The 23,008-nt window shown below is 39.8% G+C and overlaps 1 protein-coding gene across 1 annotated transcript in view; it reads right to left on the reverse strand.

Moving 5' to 3' along the window:
• Positions 1-834: 834 nt before the first annotated feature.
• NEIL3 (nei like DNA glycosylase 3) overlaps positions 835-23,008 on the reverse strand; it is a 51,071-nt gene continuing 28,897 nt past the window's right edge. The window contains exons 5-10 of the mRNA XM_032413214.1: positions 20,416-20,490; positions 18,650-18,816; positions 10,139-10,296; positions 8,260-8,680; positions 2,582-2,756; positions 835-1,017 (exon numbers count right to left, since the gene is read on the reverse strand). Coding sequence (XP_032269105.1) covers positions 835-1,017; positions 2,582-2,756; positions 8,260-8,680; positions 10,139-10,296; positions 18,650-18,816; positions 20,416-20,490 — 1,179 coding nt within the window. The remainder of the gene's footprint in view (positions 1,018-2,581; positions 2,757-8,259; positions 8,681-10,138; positions 10,297-18,649; positions 18,817-20,415; positions 20,491-23,008) is intronic.

Consider the following 23,008-nt stretch of genomic DNA (forward strand, 5'->3'; position numbering starts at 1 on the left):
ATTCTGAATCCCCAAAGGTTTCTAGGAAAATGCATTTGAAGTTATCCAAGTGTTTGGCTTATCTCTGGCATCTAACGGGGAACTTGATGTCTGTTGAATAGAATAAAACCAAGCAAATGTTCTTTTCCATAAAGGAGATCTCATTTCCTTAAATTTCATTTAAGAAAAAAGACGTACTTTAATCGTAGGCAGTGAAGAGTGGCGATACCCAAGAACATTACTCATTACAGATAGAAGACTTAGCTATTTCACTGGACTACGTAAACTTTCCCTTAAAAAAAAAAAAAATCGGGCGCCTGGGTGGCTCAGTCGTTAAGCGTCTGCCTTCGGCTCAGGTCATGATCCCAGGGTCCTGGGATCGAGCCCCGCGTTGGGCTCCCTGCTCAGCAGGAAGTCTGCTTCTCCCTCTCCCACTCCCCCTGCTTGTGTTCCCTCTCTCACTGTGTCTCTCTCTATCAAATAAATAAATAAAATCTTAAAAAAAAAAAAAAAATCACTGCTTCCCCAAAGAAGTTACAAGAGACGAACAGCACACTAAAAACACTTTATTGTCATTACTAAATGCATTATATATACATGATAAATAGAATATATGGTACATCTGATGAAACACCCAGTCTTTGTCAAGGTAAAAGAAATACCCAAAGAATGGAAAGATGGCACACATTAAGAAAAAAAAAAAAATGAACAGGTCTCAAATATTGCAAGAACTATAAAATGTGCCACATTCTACAATCTTTCTATTAAAGATTAAACAATTAAACAAAAGGGGACTAAACATTATATATGGTTTGAAGAAATCAAATGCCAGATACTCTACAGAAGGAGAAAACATTAGCACCCTGGAATAATTTTTATTCCTGGTCCATTTTCTGCCCACTGGAAAAAATTGCACTGTTTTGCCTTCCCAAGAGGACACACAAAAAAATTCTTTCCGTTATTAGGTCCAATCTTCAACACCGTTCTCATGATGGAGCGTCTGCCGTGGTTGCAGAATGGGAAGGACAAATCTGCCCACTGCAGGGTGAAAACAGAAGGATTGTGAAGTTTAAGTGCAGGTTAGAAATACGCACAGGCTGAGCCCGGCTGCTCATGATCAGCGTGCCCCACGTTCCCTGCTACTATTACTCTGACATTGTAAAACTGACACAAGTCGTTAGTTCTTGCCCTTAAAAGAGCTTATGGACTATAAGAAGCATCTCTTCTACAAATCTGTTTGAATTATGCAGAAAACTGCCATGATTCTGAGTTTCTCTTTGTCTGAAGGCATACTTATAGGAGTTCTTTCCTCTTTGTTGAAAATATTTGGAAACGATCAGAATCTTGCTGGAAAGCAATCACCAATGTTTCTATCAGTCTGTTTCAATTCAAACGATTAAGATCAAAGATTTGTTATGAGTTTGATTATAAAGTTCCTTCATCTCTTAGGAAAAGAAAGAATCCGATACAGAATTACATGGATGAATTTAGGCAGATTCCCTGGTATTATTCTTATAAATTTTGGCCTTGAGGGAGCTTTAGAACAAGCTGTAATATTATTAATTTGCTACCTAATATTTTTTCCATTACATCCACAAAAGCTCCTTGAGGAGGAAATGTGTCAGTTCAGGACGATAGAGTTACATCTTGTGCAGGGGTTAAGACCTGGAAAATTCCTGAAGACAGAGATTTTCTCTCTCAATGAGCCCAACCAAAAAATTTTTGTTCCGGCACTGAAACAGATCAGTGTTTTCTTTTTTTCAGTTATTCACCAGATACAACAACTGGAAAAACACAGATCTTTACACATTAGAGTCACACTCAGCATAGTGAGAGGCTCACACCCTGAGAAACACAGAAGGTGAGCCTGAGGAAGGAGAAGGACCCCAGATTCAAGTGTCCTATCCCATCGTCATTTCCAGGGACACTCACAGATCGGCAAGGAGGGAGGAATCACCCTCTATTTACATTGTTATTGTGCAAGCTTGTGTAATCGGATTAACTATGTTTACTCTAAATCCAAGGTATGTAAACTATTTTTCCTGTGTACTTCTATGCAATGCACAAACCAAGGGTTTCGTAGCAGAAGTTAGGAAGAGCACGTTTGCATCTTGGATTATTCGCCACCTGGGTAATACCTTCCTATCTTTATAAACCAAGGGCAACACATCTACACTTGTGGTTACGCATGTGACATAACTAGAATCATCTAACAGCTATTATTTGATTACTTTTTCTTTTTTTGATGAAGCTCTTTGAATTTTAAGTTCTTCAACATTCAGGCTTTCAAATTAAGTGTCAATATGGCAATTTAAAATTTAAAGGTGAAAAAGGAAATAAAATTTAAAGATGAAATTGGAAAAAAAATTGCTATTACTTTTTTTTTTTTTTTGGAGAAGCAGAGAGGAGGGGCAGAGGGAGAAAGAGAATCTTAAGCTCCGACATGGGGCTTGATCTCGCAACCCTGAGATCATGACCTGGGCCGAAATCAAGAGTCAGACGTTTAACCGATTGAGCCACCCAGGCGCCCCACTATTCATTACATTTTAATAACAGAAGTATTCAATTACATGAGAGGGAGCTTGAAAAATCTTACACGTACTTGGAAAAATCCACACTGCGCTTCTCTAGGTAGAGAACAAACATAAAACTGCCTGCCCTTGTTTTCGCCATCCTTCCGCACAACCTGGAGAACGCAGAGGCGGTTGTGTTTACTGCAGCGAGGACTGTCAGCATTTAATGCACCAGTACCATCTGTCGTATTAATTCCAAGTTCACTGAAATGACAGGTTACAAAGTTACTGCAGTGTAACAGCGCTAAAAGGGATCATTCCCACCACCTCCCCACCGTGTTAGAATTCTGTTGGTACCCAGACATGGTACCAAAGAGTGGACCATGGCCAACTGTAGGTCATTACACACACTGTGACATCTTTTTAACTCTTGGGTTCCCCAGGTAATCCAAATTCACTTCCAAAGCTACCTATCACCCAAAGCACACAATTAAAATTTCTAAAGAATAAAAACAGCTGAAATGTGCACCCAGTACAACCACTTTACCCACTTTTCATTTGTGATATACAGTTCTTCCCTTCCTCAGGATTACAGTGTGGCCCCTTTTATTTCCCCTAAAATATTCTCAAGTCCGCTGCTCCCCACCCCCCGAAGTAACCAGAATGAGTCTTCTCTAATTATGTTCTCATCGGTAGCAAACTCTTGCCGATGGCTCTGTCAAGGCCAAAGAGATCACCCTTTCTATTGTCCACTTTAAAGACAATTTTCTATGCTTTTCTTTGATCAAGGCTGCTATAATAGTTGCAATCATATTTCAGCAAGGCACGGGCTGCCTGGCAGGGCAGAAATGTGTGTTTTGAAAGCTACTAGGGGAGCTTTATTCTCCCCCACAATTACGATCAAGAGTATCTGCAGGTTATTCCCACACAGAGTGGACTAAGGTCAGAAGCCGGACTTCTACTGTAGCTGGAAAAGCAGAATTTTCTCTTGGAAAAGGAGCTTCATGATTATTTTAAGGTTTTTTTTTTTTTTAATATTTTGCATATTTTTTAATAATGCCTTTATAAGAACTAGTCTTTTTAATAAAACGGTTGAAGAGAAAAAGAGCTCACATTAATTAAAACCAGAAGTCCTTCCCCTTAATATCCCTATTTTAAAACTTTTTAATGATAAAAAATTCATCCTTTCTCATTTGTTTTGGTTAAAATATCATTATTAAATAATTTCTATGATGGAATAAAATATCACTCTTAATTTTTTTAAAAATACTGAAAAATCATAAATACGTCCCCTTTTTCTTGCTTCCTAAGCTACATTCTTCATATACTTGTTCCTATAATGATACCTCAAGGTATCATATCTAATTGAAATTTTCAGAGTTTGAGGTATTTTTTCCTTCCAGTTTTATTGAGATAGAACTAACATACGAGGTCTTTTATTTGTGATGAAATTGGTTTAAAGTCACCTATAAAACAGACACTTAAATACATTGCTTTAAATTAACTTAACTTTAAGTAAATTAACTTTAAATAAATAAAAGCTTTAAAAAGAAATTAATTAACTCAAATATTCTGAGGGTGGTTTCTGAAGCTGGTCAGGCAGTAGGCATTGCTAAGGAAAGCATTATAGTTCAATATCTTGCCAGCAACTGTTCTGTGGCTACCTTCTTCGGGGTGGGGGACGGTAGTCAGTATTTTAGAATCAGGTAATACCATTCCAAAATAGCAAAACCTGAAGACAACCGGCCTTTCTTTTTCCATACTCCCTCTATTTACCAATGCCCCTTCCAAGAGAGGGGATATTAAAACTTAAACTTCGAGAGAAGCTAAATATGTAGATGGTTGCAGAGAAGTCAAGAAATGTCAAAACCAAAGCAAGGGGATCATAAATATGCTTAAAAAAAAAAAAAAAACTGTTAAGAGAGAAAGAAAAAAGGTAAAGAATGCTAATAAAAAGGAGTGAAATGATGCTTTCTTACAGAAAAAAATGCACACATGCAAACACAGTTTTCTACATTATTTTGAAGGTGGCTGCCTTAGATAACAATTAGTTGAACATTTTCTAACCCATTTGCTTCAACCTAGATATCTCCAGGGCTCCAAATACCCAGGAGAGGTTTAAATTCTCTTACCAGTAAAGCTTTCTTGGGGAGGGGCAAGGTGGAAGGTAGGATTACGGTGGGGGGAGAAAAGGCCCCCATGTCCCTCTCGGGCTCCTCATTTCTGTCTGTCATTCCATTTCCTCCTTGGTATAAGTTAAAGACAAAAATATCCACATGCTATCCTATCCCTAGCACTTAGAGTGGGGTCCGCTGACCAGAAGCATCAGCAGTACCCAGGACAGCCTTAGAAACACAGAATTATCCACCCTGCTCCAGATCGCCCGCAGAATTAGAATCTGGATGTTAACAAGTTTCCCAGGTGATTCATATGCACATTAACTTGTGAGGCACTGAGTTAATGTGACCAAGATATTGATGCCACCTGTGATCACATCAACTCTAAATATGCACAGCTAATTTTAATTTTATGATAGAAAACATTATCCAGGATAATTAAATGTTCTGATTAATTGAGGACATCTTGGTTCCTCTTTGTTTCCATCATTATTTAAAAACTTTCTAAAATGTAGCAGAGCATTTTCTTAAGGTAAACTTAGCATACAAAATAGTTTAACTTATTTTGATAACTAGGACCATCATTTTGAATATTAACAGTGGATTATAAATGGCCTATTAATATGAGAGATCAGGGGTTGACAAATCTTTTCAGATGGCACATATTTTCGGCTTGTGGGTCTTAACAGTCTCTGTTGCAACTACTCAACTCTGCTGTTGTGGCATAAAAAGCAGGCATAGAAAATACATCAGCCTATGGGAATGGAAGGTGTGCCAATAAAACTTTATTTATAAAAACAGGCGGTGAGCCGGATTTGGCCCTGCCAATGGTAAAGTAAAAGTCATTAGAAGTGAGCAATGCTTGATGCCTAATAGGTTCTCAATAAATACTTGTTAATAAATAACACTGAACAGAGATCAGATAAAGACTATTATCAAGAATGAGGACATGACCATGCATAGTCTGTAATTTTAAAATGGACAGTTTTCAACGATCGATTTATCATGGTTTAACTTCTCTTACAGATAGGGTGATTCATTACAATGAAAACACTGCCTATAATGTTTCGAACTAATCAGTGCCGTTGAATGTAGATTTTGGAGCTCAGTGGTATTTCAAGAAATAAAACAGAGGTTCAGTGACTCATCCTAGATGGTCCCAGGTGGTTCTAAAATCCTTGGGGGCTGCAAACTGCAAAGGGGACAGGAAGTGCGTCTAAGGGGCCAGTGTTCCCCGGCGTGAGAGGTGGACCCTGCCAACCCTGACCAGGGACAGGAGACAATGTCCGTGATTCTGCCAGTTTTATTTCCTCCTGCGAGTGAACCTCGGCTCAGCTCGGGAAAAGCCTTAACCGAAAACACATGTGTTCTTTGCATACGCACCCCAGTGTTTTGCTCTGCATTTACAATAATTGGATCAAAGACTTAAAACTGTTTCTAGCAGTTCTTCTGAGCTGCTTAAAAACCGGTTCAACCCTCGAATTTATAATCCAGTAGCTGGATAAAATTCAAGTATATCCAAAGACCAATCTGGAAATATGCCTCATCAACATAGCATGTATCATGTGGTGATGAGATCAGTAATTAAGAGAACAAAAGGCGAATTAATTACCATATAATTATTAAAGAAAAAGAAATAAACTGGCTATAAATTCTCTGAGTGGACCACCTGCTTTAATCGTATTATGTTGTGAGCTTCTGCTCGGCATCTTGTCCACAAGATGAACACTGTAGCTGCCAGACAAGGAGAAAAATGAAATAAATGACAGTAATTTGCAATTTATTCCTTGTAAAGTAGCTGGGTGCAGAAGGGCTGCTGGGTGAATGTATTTCATCACTTGACATTTATTCTGCTAGTTGATCTTGATTGATTTTAGAGTCTCAGTCCTGGGGTTCTTATATTCAACACATACACAGGCTGCAGTGTTTCTAAGTAATGCTGTGTGCTGTGATTAATCATGTGACCCTATTACTAATGGCTTATGAAGAAATCATTTAAATTTAGGGTCACATTAATGTTTTTTTAAATCCCTAATTCATTAGTTAAATTGTCCGAGATTTTCTACAAAGCACTGAGGAAATAAAAATATGCCAAGATATTTCATCTGGGTACAAGGAAGGCCACAACACTTTAAATTGCTCGCATCTACTTCTTTCTGCCAAAGCTACAGCACAGAAAAGACTTCAGGGATTTTCTTAGAGAATAGCCTCCCAACTCAGACGCCCCAGACCCTAGCTCCTTCATGACCTTTGATTGGGGTTCATTAGACATTAATTAGGATGAAAGTGTAAAGGGAGTGTCCTGATCCAGGCAGTTAAACGCTTGGCCTCCACAGCTTAATTCACATGTCTGTCATTCCCGAGTATTACGGACAAAAGTTAAAGCAGTTATTATAAATGATTATGAACAAGATTTTTTTTTTAAGAAATCAGCCAAGGATAAATCATCAAGACTAACTTGATGGTAAATTTAGAGTTGGGATAGAAGACTCGAGACAAAAGAATCTATTGACCAAACACGGCCTCAGAATTATGAAATAAGCTCCAAGGGTTCCCAGAGGCTAGTCTGGGACGGTACCCCAACTGGTCCCCCGTCTTGCCGCCTGAGGGAGGAATCTTCCCCTCAGCAAAGACACAGCCCATCTGAGGAGAAGGTAATAATGCAAGCCCCCGCCAGTGATCACTTTGAGTCCCACGCACACCACCTCTTTTCTGCCTGTCTCCCACGGGTGCTAAGAGACCCATGGGAAGAAGACTCTCCACCCTCACTTCATTGTAAAAATGCAGGATGGACAGCCCTTGCTTTCTGAAGGAAAAAAAAAACAGAACAGCAGGGGAAAAAATTGTGGAGAAATGTCTCTCTCTGAGGGAAGCCTAATACCAGGTTGTGAGAGTAAGGGAGTCTAGATAAAGGGTCTGAGCAAGGTAGTATGGAACAGGGAGTTTTAGGTGCTGCCGAGAATCCTGAGAAGGGGTGACCTTGTTTATTAACATTGCTATATCTCTGGTGACAGCAACTGACGGTGGGGGGGTGGGGCTTCTAGAGGTGAAGTTCATAGTCTCATATCTGGTCTGCTAGTATTTACTAATCAAAATGACAACTATTCAAGTTCAGATACAAAAGTGGCAGACATGTTCTTTGGGCCTTATTGGCTGAAACAAACAACACCATCCCACATGGCTATTGAGATAAAGTCACTTTCTTTAGCAGAAATGTCACTAAAAGTATCTGCAATTCCCTCTCTTTAGAAGTGAAGACACTTAACTAAACTGTCATGAGTAAGTCTCCCTTTTAGAAAAACTATCTTTCTTTGGAAGGAAATATAAAAAAATGCTAACAGTGGTGACTGATATCAGGTGGGATTATGGGGGATTTAAACATTTTTCTTTATACTTTCTAGTATTTCCCAACTATTCTGTATTGAACTGTAGACACTTACAGTCAGAATACAATAACTTTTTACAAAGAGATGTAGAAGGTTCTCTTTTCATTCTGTTCCCTTCTCTAACATTATAAGCTAGAGAAAGCAAGGGAAGTAAATTACCATAATCATCTTTCCAGGTTTGATTTACCTTCCAAATGGATGACTTCCCTGCCTTCTTAAAACTTAATGCAAATACCTTCAAGATCAAGGTTAGAAGTATCACACCTGTGAGAAAATCCAGGGTTACCACTTTTGAGGTCTGGTGATGAAGTGTGGGTTGTTTTCATTTTTTTATATGCTGGGCTAAATAATTTAGACCGAGAGCAGACCGTAGGCGATACGTTTACTTTGTTAGATGGTTGAGTTATCTGGTATGCTCTCTCCTCGCAAGGGTGCAGTGGATCACTAAAACAAACGTCAGCTAGAGGAGGGTTTTGAAATTCTCCATCTAGTATCTGGTTTTGGCTTCTTTTTCTTTCCAAAGCACTGGATTTATTGCTGAAATCGGCCAAGACAAGTGTTGTAGTGCCAAATGCCGTTTTCCTGTTGATCTTCACTTCTGTACTTGGTTTTCCAAAGCTATTACACGGATACTTCACTAAGCTGTTAAAGTCAATAGAATGTTCTTCATTCTTGATTACTGAATCTGGGAGGAGAGAGAGAGGTAATTCTGCAGTATTCCTATAGTATATGGACTATTTGAAATATATATAAACATATATATTTGTAATATTGACTATTTGAAACATCTATTTATATGACTAAAACTTACTCCCCTATGATAGTGAATACATAGAACGAATAACACAAAGTTACTTTGGAAAATTCAGGATTAGCCACGTTCTCGGCTAGGAAAATAAAGTATCAAAAGTTCAACTACTCATAGAGGCTCCGAGGAGGGTTTAACAAAGATTTATATTTGCTTCTTACTATGTCTAACCATTTAAAGGTCATTCAGCTATCAATTCTGTTACTATGCGGCAACATATTAAAGCAGCTGTAATTAAGAGGTTGGTATGCCATGAGGTTTCAGATCAGCAGCTAGAGACCTGTCTCTAGATTATCAGGAATGTTTCTGTGAATGACACAGTAAAGGGAAAGGCTTAGTAAAATTACAAAGATGAATTACAAAGACTTAACGTTAATTAAAAATGTTTCAGCAAAGCATCCCAGGATTTTGGAATCGGTGCTGTAATATGTTCTAAATTGTAGTCTTTTGTACTCAGAGAAATAACAAGAAAATAGTTAATGAGAGGCGAAGAGGCATTTCTGTTGAAATGAACGAGGAGACCTAAGACTGTGGTTTTCTGAGGGCTCTCTGCTCAAATATCCAGAAGCAGGAGGCGTTGTCCCTTCCAGCAGAGCTGTGCGTGGGGCCAGGCGCGCCTTTCTGGCCCAGAGAACAAAACGCAGCTTGACAGCCAGCACAATGTGGGGTCCACAAGTCAAGGATGAACTTTCTCATCTCTAATTGAAGGAAGAAAGAACGCTTTGAGAACACAATAGGAGCTGCATCAATGAGCGGGTTCTTAATCACGGGCTCTCTCTGAGGTTCAACTTTCTCTGAATGCATGAAATTGTGAGCTGTAAAGACTTATTTTGAAGGATTTCAATGAAATCAGTACAATTGTCTGGGTAAAGATTTTAATAACAAGGGATAGGAAGGATAAAGAAGGGAAAAAATTCAGCATTTTTCTATTCCACCTGCAACGATATTCTTGCAGAAATCCTCCCTTTCAGTTTATGAAGCATTTGGACTGAATAACAAACCCAAAAGTTGCTGAAGTCTGCATAAAACAAAGCTTTATTGAATAATTCATTAGAAATAGTAGAGAACAGATGTGATCATCTCCGTTTTTTGAGATACAAAGGCACATACTCTTTTAGCACAAGCATGTTTTCCCTCCCTGTTGGGGGGGAAAAAAAAAAGTCCTCAACAGAATAGTAGTGTGGTTTACATGCAAAGTCTGGCAATTCCTTTAAACCTTTCAGAAAGAGAGCATTTTACTTAGTTATGAAATATCAAGATGGAACAAGATATATACCTTTGTATCATTAGCCCTCTTTGAAGTGTTAGGAACTCAAAATCAGAATTCAGGCTTACCGGTAGGCCTCGAACTCAGGCAAGCGTCACAGGTCTTCGAAGACGGCCTGTTTATCAGCGTGCAGACCACACACGTCCATTGCTCTTCACGTTTGCCAGCCAAGTGCTCCCCGCTGCTAGATGGCCACCTGACTGTAGTGTTTCTCGTGGGCAACTTGCTACAAAAGGATTTTCAAGGTTACTCATTAACACTGTTACTGTTGTTCCTGTACTTTCTAGGTATTTTAGAAATTCTTATAACCATTAATACCCAAGTGGGTACAGGCCCTAACTCTCTCGGAATAAGATGTTTCTTCTTGGGCCCTGTTGATTGCTATTAAAGACAGAAATAACAAATCTTTTTATTTAGAACAAGAGTTGTTTTTGTTTTTGTTTTTTTAACTCACTAAAAATAGTTGACAATAACTGCTAGGAAGCATTTCTCAAATAAGGTTTTAAGTACGTGGTACTCTTCCCAAAGCCAAACTAAGATATCTTTACTGAACCAAATTTGGGGGGTGGGGGGTGAGATGGGGGGAGAAAAGAATTAGGCAGAAATTAAAACATGGAAAGTAAAATGAGAGAAATTTTAGTTACTTCATGTGCATGTCTCTCTAGAATTTCTCAACACTGTCCGCTAAGCACTATATCGATCAGCTGATCTATAATGAAGAAAAAGATACCTGGCCTCATATTACTTCCCCTCAGGTAAAACTGTTTCCTGTTAGGTATCTAATGAATAGATCAGTAAGAAAACAAAACCAACCCTGACTTCTGGACACAAATTTAAATCGTGATTTCCCACCTGGAATTCTTTTCTTTTTTTTTAAAGATTTTATTTATTTGGCAGCGAGAGAGCACAAGCAGGGGGAGCAACAGAGGGAGAGGGAGAAGCAGACTCTCTGCTGAGCAGGGAGCCCCATGCGGGACTCGATCACAGGACCTTGACATCATGACCTGAGCCGAAGGCAGACGCTTAACCGACTGAGCCACCAGGGACCCCTCCCACCTGGAATTCTTAATTGACTATTTATTGTTACACAAAATGCCATTAAAAGCTCTGATAAAGTCCTACTCTTAAATACCTAGTTCTGCAGAGCACGTCATGTGGGTAAGCAACATGAGAGCATCGCAGATTCCTTCAGGATTCCAAACATTCATACTGAGAAAAGCTTTTTGGTAAAAGCTATGGGACCTCCCTTTTCAAAGCATGAGTTCTTTGACTTCAGAGGTACCCTGTCTCTTGTAACACCTTGCTCCTTACATATAATTACACCAGTTTTTATATTCAGGCTTGTCTGGTGAAATAACAAATAGCATAAGAAAGTCTGAAAGTGAGACGCATCTCATTATGGTTCTTTTATCTTCACTGACTTTTAATGCTCCTCAGTATTTCTTATTCCTATGGAGCCCCAGACCTCCCATAGAATTTGTATACTTGACCTAACTCCTGCCGTCCTACCAACTTACTCTGAAAGGGAGCTAAATGCATTTATTCATAATTCAATAAACACAATTTAAATAATCTTCAGATTTTCTATACTACAATTTTCACCATTCTTATCTTCTAACCTACGGATTTCACTAATCAGAAACCTATGTTCATTGTTACATGCAGAAGCTTTGGAAGCATTTCTTCCCCTTACTGTCCCACTTCTTAATCACCTACTAAGAAATTCTTTCCAATCCCCATTTGGATGTGCAACAGGAATCTCAAAGTTAATATACATCTGTCATGGACTGAGTAACCATCTCCCAAAGATAATGGGTCATAATACCAGGAACCTGTAAACGTTACTTTATAAAGAAAGAGGACCTTTGCAGAATGTAATTAAAAACCTTGATGTGGGGAGATTATCCTGGGTCATCTGGGTGGCCCCTTAATCCAAACCCCAGTGTCCTTGTAAGAAAGAGGCAGAGAGAGATTTGATACCCCTGCAAGAGAAGGCGATGTGACCACAGCAGCAGAGACTGGAGTGAGGCAAACCACAAAGGAAGGAGCCCCGACCACCACCAGAGGCTAGAAAAGGCAACAGATTCTGCTCTAGAGCCTCTGGAGGGAGCACAGCCCTGCCCACACCTCTCGCCCCAGAGAGCTGATGTTGAGCTTCTGGCATCCAGAACTTCGAGAATAACTTTCTGCTGCCTTAAGCTACCAAGCTTGTGGTCATTTGTTAGGGCCACCAAGGAAACTAGTGGAAATAAAATTCAAGATCACCCCCCCCACCCACCCACACCTTGCAACTCTGCTAGTTTGTCTCATCTCAGTAAAGGGCTTCACTGTGCCCTCCACGGATCAGGCCAAAAACCCGGGAGTGATCCTTAACACTTCTTACCCTCACGTCCCACATCCAGTCCACCAGCAAATCCTGTCGGCTCTGCTCCAGACGCAAATTTACTCTGAAGCTACTGAAGCTTCCATAGCTTGGTGTGTTCTCACGGACCAGAGTGGGGAGCAGGGAGAGTGCAGGCAGTAACCCCAGCCATGAGATGGGGTTAAGAGCACTGTCGGGGGCGTCAGCCCTGGGGTTCTGGCCAGGCAAGGCCCACGCACCACCAGCACCATCTTGCATCTGCTCAGTGCCAGGGACGAGGTGCCCCGGTGGCATCGGGAGCAGCACTGTCTACTTTCAGAAGGACCTGAAGACGTCTGCCCCATTCTTTGCTCGAGGGCCTTTCTGACCCAGGCTGCAAGGCCATTTGGCACATACACCCTGAGCAAAGGCAAGAAGTATGAGGCCAAAACGTGGAAGAAAGTGATTACACAGTTGTAGCTTGCAGCTGATAAGTGTCTTATTTATCTCATGTTTGTGGTGTTTGTAAATTATAATTTGTTGTTTCTTATTCTGAATACTCATAGTAGGACCAAACTTAGCATTCATACTCAACATTTTTTTTCATAAAGAAGGCCCCCTAAATTGTGTAAGTTTCAGCCCTTAACCCTACCTCAACTTCTAAAATGATCCTTAATTCAGCCATTTCTTGCGCCCACTCCCTCCACAAATTGCCATCGTTTATCACGGGCGCTACTCTTGAGGGCACCCAGGCTCCAGCTCTTCACTCTGGTCACACTTACCATCCCTTGTCCACATGGCGGCCTCACGGTGCTCATAAAACACAAGTCCGTGTATGTCACCCCCCCGCTCACAACGTTCCCGCGGCTTCCCAGCTAACTCAAAGTCAATACACCCCACGCTACCCAGAGCCATCTTTGAATATATAAATCAGTTACTTCTCTCCTGTTCAAAACCTCCAAAGGCACCTCATCATACTCAGAATAAACCCAAAACTCCTTGCCCCTCGGCCCGCATTCATTCTGCTCAGCTCCCAGCCAAGCCTGCCTCTTTTCTCCCCATAAAACCAGTCAGAGACTTCACGCTTCTCCAGTCACCGTCTCCTCCACTGTCACGAGGCATCAGACTCTTTCAAAGGTCTCCTCAGAGACTTTATCCACCCAAACTATTGAAAATGAACTTCCCCGTCACTAGGTGTCCCCTCACTGAGGGGGATGTGTCGGCAGAGCTCCGTGTATCGCTGCCGGATACCTTATACATCCAGGGACATGGAGCTTTGTTTTTAAGATCTCCTCCCACTGGAATATAGAGTTCCATGAACAGGCCACAAATACAGGTGAAAGGAATGGATTTTGCCCTGCGTGCCCATGAAGGCTGCTTTCTGGAAGATCAGCGTTTCTGAGTCGTCAAAGGCAGTGGCCATCCCTCAAGCCCCGCCTGCTCGAACTCCCTGGATGTCACTCTGTCAAAACTTCCCACTGCTCTTCCTTGGGCGCGTTTTCTTCTTTTGGTCAGCAAAGTCCAGGTAACCTCAAGGCTCTCTCCTGGACCTTCCTAGTTTCTCTCTCTGCATACTCTCAGGGAGTGCAAATACTACCAGATTCGACTCTCAGCTCAGATTATCCCAAGACAGGTCATGGGGAGGAGCTCTGTTCTCAGAAGCCAGAGGCATGAAAAACAGGTGGAGGATGACTGTGTCTCTAAGGAGTCTTGGCAATTCTCAGTGGAGACCAGTTGCTGGCATGGCAAGCAAATGATTTCCCTTTGTCTACCAAACCAGATTATTTTTTAAGGACAGCATCGTAAATGTTAATAAAACAAAAGAAGGTACACAAAATAAAGTAGCATTTAAGGGTTGGAATAAAAAGAATGACTAAGCTGCTGCCCAATTGCTATTTTAGTGCAATCTAGTCTAATCTGATCCCTCACTCACGGAGCACCAATACTTTGTGGAGGCCCCTCCAGAATGTGTTTCTTCTGCTGAAACCCGAAGGAATTTACTATTGTGAGGCTTGAGCACGAAACAGCTCACACCTGCCTTTATTCTTTCTCCTTGTTCTAGCTGTGGAGAGCCCAGGCAAGGTGGCCTTCACGGGTTCCAGGTCCCGAGACTCAAGTTCTGATAGCTGTGTTATTAATCCTGTGAATTCCACCAATATTCATTTTGGCCACACGACCCCAAGATTCCCTTTCTGTTTAAGATCATTTGAGCTGGGTTTCTTTCATTGTCCTCAAAAGACTCCCTTTTAAATTGTGTTTTTAAACATGACAACTGTGTCATCAAACCCTCTTGCCAGAACAAGCCTATCCTATCAAGGTTAACCCATTACAGATTTTCTTCAATTCGTGTCTCCCAAGTGCTCTGTAATTGCTCCATCCTCCTCAAAAATCTCTACCGGCTCAGACCTGCCTTAACAATTGGCTTGCAAACATCAGTAACTTCTCATGCACTAGCAACCAATTCTCAATACTTTCCAAACTAGATGGCTTTCAGAGACCCAAACTTTTCTTTCTTTTTTTTTTTTTTTTTAAGATTTTATTTATTTATCTGACACAGAGAAAGAGAGAGCTCAAGCAGGGGGAGCAGCAAGCCGAGGGAGAGGGAGAAGCAGACTCCCCACTGAGCAGAGAGCCCCAGCGGGGCTCCATCCCAGGACCCTGGGATCATGACCTGAGCTGAAGGCAGATGCCCAACTGACGGGGCCACCCAGGCGTCCCACCGAATGTATCTTCTTACAGGAAGAAAACACCCCCCCTTCATGTGGCGCTACAAAACATGTCCCTTCCTCTTGTCTTCAATGAATCTCTATTTCCTTCCACACTGATCTCAAAGTTCACCTTCTTCAGAAAGCCTTCCTTGTTCTTCCTGCATAGATTTAAGTATTTCCTCCTCTCAACTCCCACTGCCATTAGTGAAACCTCTGCAGAGCTTCCATTCCAAACCCAGTGGGGTTTTAATGAACTATTTACTCATTGACTCCCCGCCTTAAACTTTGAGTACTTTGAGGGGCTGCGTTTTATTTTGTCTCTGTATTCCCACTACCCAACATATGACAGACACTAATAAAAAAAAAAAGTAGTAACAAATGATTTTTTTAAGAATTTATAAAATAAGGGGCGCCTGGGTGGCTCAGTCGGTTAAGCGACTGCCTTCGTCTCAGGTCATGATCCTGGAGTCCTGGGATCGAGTCCCGCATCGGGCTCCCTGCTCAGCGGGGTGTCTGCTCTCTCTGACCCTCCCCCTTCTCATGCTCTCTCTATCTCATTCTCTCTCTCAAATAAATAAATAAAAAATCTTAAAAAAAAAAAAGAATTTATAAAATAAGGACTAGTACAGAAAAAGAAACGATAGCACAGTTTCCTCTCAAGGAAAAAATACTCACCTGTATAAACTATGCTAGCTCGTATATAAATTAGAGCCAACAACAGATGATACAGGTATTCAAAGGGTAGTGTGATCAATAAAGACTGCAAAATTTGGGGAGGACTTCATGAAGGAGTGAAGTAAACTCTACAACTGAAGGAACACGGGGATTTAGATCAATGCTGTGGGGCTTTTCCTATTGCTTCAAATTAATTTGAAATGACTTAAAATGAAAAAATGTAGTCAACATACAACGTTCAAAAACTCATGGAGAAAATTAACAGAATATACTTCATTATAGAACTAATAAGGCAAATACTACTGGTTTTCAAATGTTTTATTATGTACACATTTATTTTTAGTTGCTTTTCCAAATGACATCTTAAGCTGAATGCCAATACATAAATCAGAAGTAGCTGAGGAGGGAGGAGGGACTGCAGGGCTCAGAATATTTCCAGTAGAGCAAGGCCTCATCTAGCTCATCGGTGCCCCATGTCTCTTGCAGGGAACCCCTGAGCTTTTAAAATCTAATTTCAAAAAATCTTTGGAATTGACAATTATCTTATTTATATGGTAAATAACATATTTCTTTGATGATTTGGAAGAATACTTTTTTGTTTTTTGTTCTTTTTTTTAAGATTTTATTTATTTATTTGAGAGACAGAGGAGAGCGAGAGAGAGAACACGAGTGGGGGCAGGGGGGAGGGGCAGAGGGAGAAGCAGGCTCCCTGCTGAGCAGGGAGCCCAATGCGGGGCTCGATCCCAGGACCCTGGGATCATGACCTGAGCAGAAGGCAGACACTTAACCAACTGAGCCACCCAGGTGCCCCAAGAACACTTTTTCTTTTAAAGCCTCAAAAGTTATCAATTCAAAGAAAACAAATATAGAACATTAAGCATTTATTCAGTAGACAAACACTTATCGAATGTCCTCTATCTACCAGATACTGTGTTAAACACATTCGGTCATATGTACACCTATAATATTAAAAATAAGAAAACCACAAATCTGCACAATAGATATATTATCTAAATATATCACAGATCTCTATGACAGTACAGTGGGGCGAGGAAGAAGCTGTGAGAGATTCAGGGAGAAGGAGCTGAGAACAAGAGAAGGAGAGATGAAACGGGAGTCACAAGCAGAGGACAGGAAGAAAGTCACAGACACACTAGGGACGGCGCAGGTGGGGGCCTCCCCGCACACCACGTCCAGCCCCTGGCCCTGTAGCTTGCCACGGGCAGGATGGCGCCCCTCCCGCCCCAGGTTCCACAGCGGCATCCTGCCCTGCTTGGCCACCTATTCCCACCCACATCACTGTGCTTTCTTGGCTCACTCTTTTCTTCCTACTCTGGATATTCCCTGAAGTTCAGACCTCGGTTCCTTCCTCTCTACTTTCCCTGTGAACTGATCTCTTTTGAATACTTCACTTAACCACCGTCAAGCCATCACCTGCCACCTGGGATGTGACCCACAACACGTCTCTTCAGACAGTCCACTGTTGTTTCACAGACGCAAAGTTCATCTGTCCTACTCTATCCCAACTTTCCCAGACCCACACAGTGAACATTTACTTAGTCTGAAACTTTTTGCACTGTTCTACAAAATCAAATCTGTCACAATTCTTGCCGACTTTTTAAAACTTTTAACTGAAGTACCTATTTTCTTTTCCATGTCCAGTGTCCTGACCTCAGGCCCAGTCACCTTCTCTCACTGTCACACTGCACTAGCTTCTTTACCTCCAAGGTTTAGTCTCACCATTTCCCACCCACTGAAAAGTCCTTAATCTACGGATTTCGGCGAGACATCAACCATTCCCAGAACGACTAATGATTCCTCCTATTTGATCCCATTCTACCTGTGCAACTAGCTTTTACGATCCAACACCTCGGAGCCTTCCTGTGGCTTGGCCGGTGGCCCCATCAACCCTCCAACATGCCATGCTTATGAATGGTGGGGGTTTGCGGCTATGCTCTGTCTTTCCAATTAAATAATCTTTGTTTTCTCCTTTACTTACCCAAAATTCTGTCTTTTTAAAGTAAACTTCAAAATCACACTGTTTCTGTATCTTTCCAGCTTTGTGTGCGTATATAAGCCTCTAAAGTCCCTGAACTCTTGTAGCACTTAATGTCTGCACTGGTTATTTTGCTTATAATCACACACTCCTTTATATTATTCATATTTGTCCTGGTCTGTCCCAAAGGGATGTAGGTAGGGCCTTTTATTCAGGGTAACTGTGCATCGGGGAAAAGGAAGTAATCAGACCTCTTGGGAACTGCTGGACACTGTTCCAAACAGATCCTAATTCCAAGAGACTCAAAACATGCTCCACCAGTCAGAGCTGGGGCTTGTGGAAGTCAGGTGATGAACGGAGTTGTAGCTCATATCCATCTCAGTGCGTCCCTGAGCCTATCCTGCATTTATTTCCCTAGTTGTGGAAGGCGTAATTAGAACAGACATACTCAGCAGCTGGAAGAAGCACTGCATATGTGTTTAGTAAGAAGTCGACTGTTTGACCAAAAAGACATGAATTTTGTAAAGACATCTTGCTTGTGTTTTATAGTATTACTTCTAAATAAAGCAAAAACTTTTGAAGATAGTTGCATTTTTCCAATTATTGACATATCTACACCTCCTGGTGATCACTTTATGAACGGGATTAAAGCAAAATGCTTGATATCAACATCTGAGCTGGATATTTTCTACTGAATCCCGAAGTGGTCCATACATCATCTTCAGCTTCTCCAGTTTTTTTGATGATATTATTTACTATTTCCTTCCAAGGGTTCAAATATCTTTGAATTATGTTCTTATTAATAGCCTTTGAGTTAGTGATTAGGGCAAATAGTATACATTTAAATTGGATAACTCACCAAATGTCAACATGTTGAGGATTTTCTTTTTGACAGCGAGGGCAGAAATATGTCATTCTGTTATTCTCTCCTAAGCGACACACTGTTATTTTGCAACAGCACTGACAACAGTTAGGACGCTTATAAACCTTATAGTGTTTAGAGATAACAGATCCCGTTTTATGGCACTAAAAACAAACAGACAACATTATAATATTATCTATAAAACAGTGTTGCTAAGGAGCCAAAGATACATTCCCGAAAGTCATTTCTGAAAATAATCTGTTGAAAATTTACATGTTTGTACCTAAGTCCATATAATCTTTTCTTTCATCTGAAAAAAAGGTATTGACAAGATTCAGCAATATTTGTCAAACAAGATTTGTGTGAAATAATTAAGCCATTATTTTGTAACTTATTAGTATTCAAAATTGTTCTTTGCATAGCATTATCTTTTTATCTAAATGGGATGTAAAAGTTCTACAATTTAAAATGTCTTTTATGCTTTTAAGTTTTTTTAAAATTAAACATAATTATGTGGTTATAAGAAAAAAGACTAGATTAGCTAGAAATCTGATTATTTTTAGAACACTAAAGCTGCTTTCTTTCAACAGCCAAAAACAAAAAATTTATTTCTACAGTGAAAAACCTGAGATCATCTTTTTTCGCTGACCTGACAAAGGATGCTTTTTCATTTTTAATCTCACAAATTCACTAAAAAGGAAAATAAAAATTCAAATGCCTTCCTAGCAAAGAACATGTCCCATTTGGTATACATTCTAATTCAAAAAACATTTTGATATTCTGTCACAGTTTTATTCTACCCATATATATTTAAAGCTTCTAAAAAGACAATGTTTTGGGTTTATATCAGCACTGTAAAAATCTCAGGGCGCAGAAATATGACTCGCCATACATAAGTTGAAAATTACACAAACAACTTCTATTGATTTAAGCAAAGTATTAAAATATCCAAAACTTAATCGGGGTCAAAAATGGGTAGTGGTCTACAATCACCTTTCCCTGAAAGAGTAAGTAAGCACACAGAATATTAAAATAGCCATAATGCTCAAGGCAGACTTGTAAAGCAAGAAGTTCGTTAAGACTTTAGGCCAATAAATGAAGACTCCTATCATACCTGCCTTTCTGAACATAGTAAAAATAAAAATTTTGAATACAGAAAATGGACTGTGGAGAAAAAAAAAAGACATATTTATTATACTTTGTTGAAAAGAGAACATGTGTTTTTCTGAACTCTATACATGCACATGTATACACATATATATTACTTACTAAATTTACAGGTCAACAAGTACTTCATTCTCAAAACAGTCTTTGTGGTAGATAGAAAAATATTATTATCCCATTTTACAGATGAAGAAACTAAACCTAAATTATCTAAATAATCTAAACCACACAGATAGAAAGTGGCAAAATCTGACCTAATTGAGGTCCATTTATTCCAAAGAGTTGAATCTCTCTCTCTCTGGAGTTCCTACATTTTACTTTCAGATGTCCATAAATAGAACAAGAATCTAAGTAAAATGCTAACACTGTTGTTCCCCAACTTAGTATAAAGATAATTTAATACAATTATTGTTAGACAAGTTTAGACTGACCCATGACATAAAATTTCTAGAAGTGAATTATGCCACCCACACGTCCCTCTCCCTTCCTGTACCTCTACACACTGACCACTAGATGGCTACAAACAGCCTTAACATTTTTGGTGCAATCCAAAGGGAAACAGTTGACATTTTACATAGTAGAAACATTTTTCCTCTTACCCTGTAAAAAAGAATGCTGAAGTCACGTATCATTTTCACAAGGTAATGGGTCTGTTCATCTGTCAACTGACAAACCTTAAAATAGAAAAATAACTGAGGACAGTTTCATAACTTGTCACTGTTGAAAAATAATGCCAGTTGCGAGTTCTAAGAAAACTATACACAGATTTAAAATATATACATTTCTTCTAGATCTCCATTCCTCACACATCTATTTAATGTCATTAACAATGGCTTTAAGTGACGGCACTACATATAAAAAAATACCATTCTTGTTTATAAATTTTAAATACAAGTAATTCTAAATGAGTATCTCTTCTGTATCAGACATCGTCAAAGTCCCAGCATTGTGTGTCAGCCACCTTGAAAAGTCTCGCTGGATTTGCAAAAACAAAACAAAACAAAAAAACAGAAAGAAGGAAGGGAGGGAAAAGGGAAAAATCAGCACAGGAATAGATGACCATCAAGGTCACTATCGAGCTTTAAAAAGATATGAATTTATATACATGTATTAATATCAGAGGACTTGTTAACACCTGGAAGAACTCAGAAATAGCCCTTACTGAAGAATTTTTTGTGTCATGACCTGGCATAAATCTCAGTGTTATCTTTGTAGAATACATTATCATTAGGCATGTGCTTTCAATGGTGATGTCAGAAAATATGCTGTCTGATGACTTACCCTTGCTTATGTACATGAATGTAAACAAACATCTATATACAACAGAAACTAATTTATCAGTGACTATAAAACCTAAAATCATTGAATCAACATAATCATTATGAGAATATTATGTATATTTTTCATTTATTTAAAGTTTAAAACAAACACTTTTGAAACTGAGTTATTTCTTAGCATATCTTATATACTATGTTTAGCCAAATGTTAAACTACTTTTTCAATAATTGTGCATGCGTTTTCAGGCGGCTAATAGCTAAACTTGAGAATTGTCATTAATTTTTAAACTCCCAGACATATGGGCAAATGATCTTTTACTAGATGAAATGGCCTGCTGGATATATAGATAAAAAGTAAATTCCCAGTTTATCACAGATAATGACAATACTCTGAGTAACAATACTCTGGGTTCTTTTTTTCTAAAACATTTTTCCATTGAGGTCTAGATGATTTTAAAAAGCTTGTTCTTATTAAAATTCTGTTTCATTTCTCCCATGTTACAGAAATTTAACCAACTTGTTCCAAGAATCAAAAAGCAGAACCTAATCTAGAAAAATCACTAACTGATTTCTTTGAAAACTTATTTCTTACTGATTTGGATTTAACGAAAAACTATCTAGGAAATAATTACAGAAAATCAAAAGGTATCTTTGGACTCATGTAAAAAATGATTTCTTTTAAAGAGACCAGTTGGATGTAGATAAAAGCCGTAAAGTAGTGTTCTTCCCTTAGAAACTAAAATATACATAGCCTTCTACCTGGCTTTGGGTTTTAATCTCTCTGACTTTCTTACAACTTGGCCCTATTAATCACCATTCTCTTTCCTACAATTTTAACCTTTCCCTCCTGACTATTTTTTTCTTATATAAATAAGTTTGTGTCTCTGCAGTTGAAGAACAAGGAAAATACAACAAACATGGTCCTTGTCCTGACCCCCCCCACTCCCAGTGGTCTGTGTTTTCCCTTTATTCCAGTAGAGCTGTTTTACAAGTGATCCAAATTTTGTTTCCATCTCCCCACTAGTCCCTTATTCCTCAGTCCCCACTAGTCCCTTATTCCTCAGTCCCCGCTCCCCAACTGCAATGCTTATTCCCTCGAAACAGCATTTGCTAATGTCAAAGTAGCGAGAAATAGGAATACAGGAGTGTGTATAGAGTGTGAATTTAATATGCCAGGTACAAAGAGCAAGTTGTGAGCTTACTTCATTCCTACACCCAAAAAATAATTCCTGAATGCCTTCCTTGTGCTAGACACCAGGTTCTAGAGGCTTGGATCCATCCTGTGAACACAACAGACACCTTCCTCATAGGAGATGGCGATGTAGCAGGAAGAGACAGATTTTAAATAATAAATCTAACAAGTAAAAATTAGGTTATGTTCGAAAGTGATGAATGGTATGGGGGAAATACAAAGCAAAGCAAGTTATAGAAGACAGGGAAGGTGAAGTGGGAGGAGGGGACACACGGAGTGGTCAGTGTTGGATGCGTCCAGAAGCTGACACGAGCAAAGACCCCAGAAGTCTCTCTTTGGGGACAATGTTTTACTGAAACACAGACTTGAGTGTTCCATGTTGGTCCCTCAACAGTATCTAAAAATACAGAAATGGGGGGCGGAGCAAGATGGCGGAGGAGTAGGAGACCTGGATTTCGTCTGGTCCCAGGAATTCAGCTGGATAGGGATCAAACCATTCTGAACACCTACAAACTCAACAGGAGATCGAAGAAAAGAATAGCAACAACTCTCTGAACAGAAAAGCGACCACTTTCTGGAAGGTAGGACGTGCGGAGAAGTGAATCCGAGGCAATATTCGAGAGGATAGATGGCGGGGGAGGGGCCTCCGTCGGCCGCTTCTGGCAAGTGATAGAGCCGCGGAGCACAAAATCGGCACTTTTAGAAGTCGGCTCCGCTGAGGGA

Source organism: Phoca vitulina, unplaced genomic scaffold, assembly GCF_004348235.1.
Source record: "Phoca vitulina isolate PV1807 unplaced genomic scaffold, GSC_HSeal_1.0 scaffold15, whole genome shotgun sequence".
Lineage (NCBI taxonomy): Eukaryota > Metazoa > Chordata > Mammalia > Carnivora > Phocidae > Phoca > Phoca vitulina.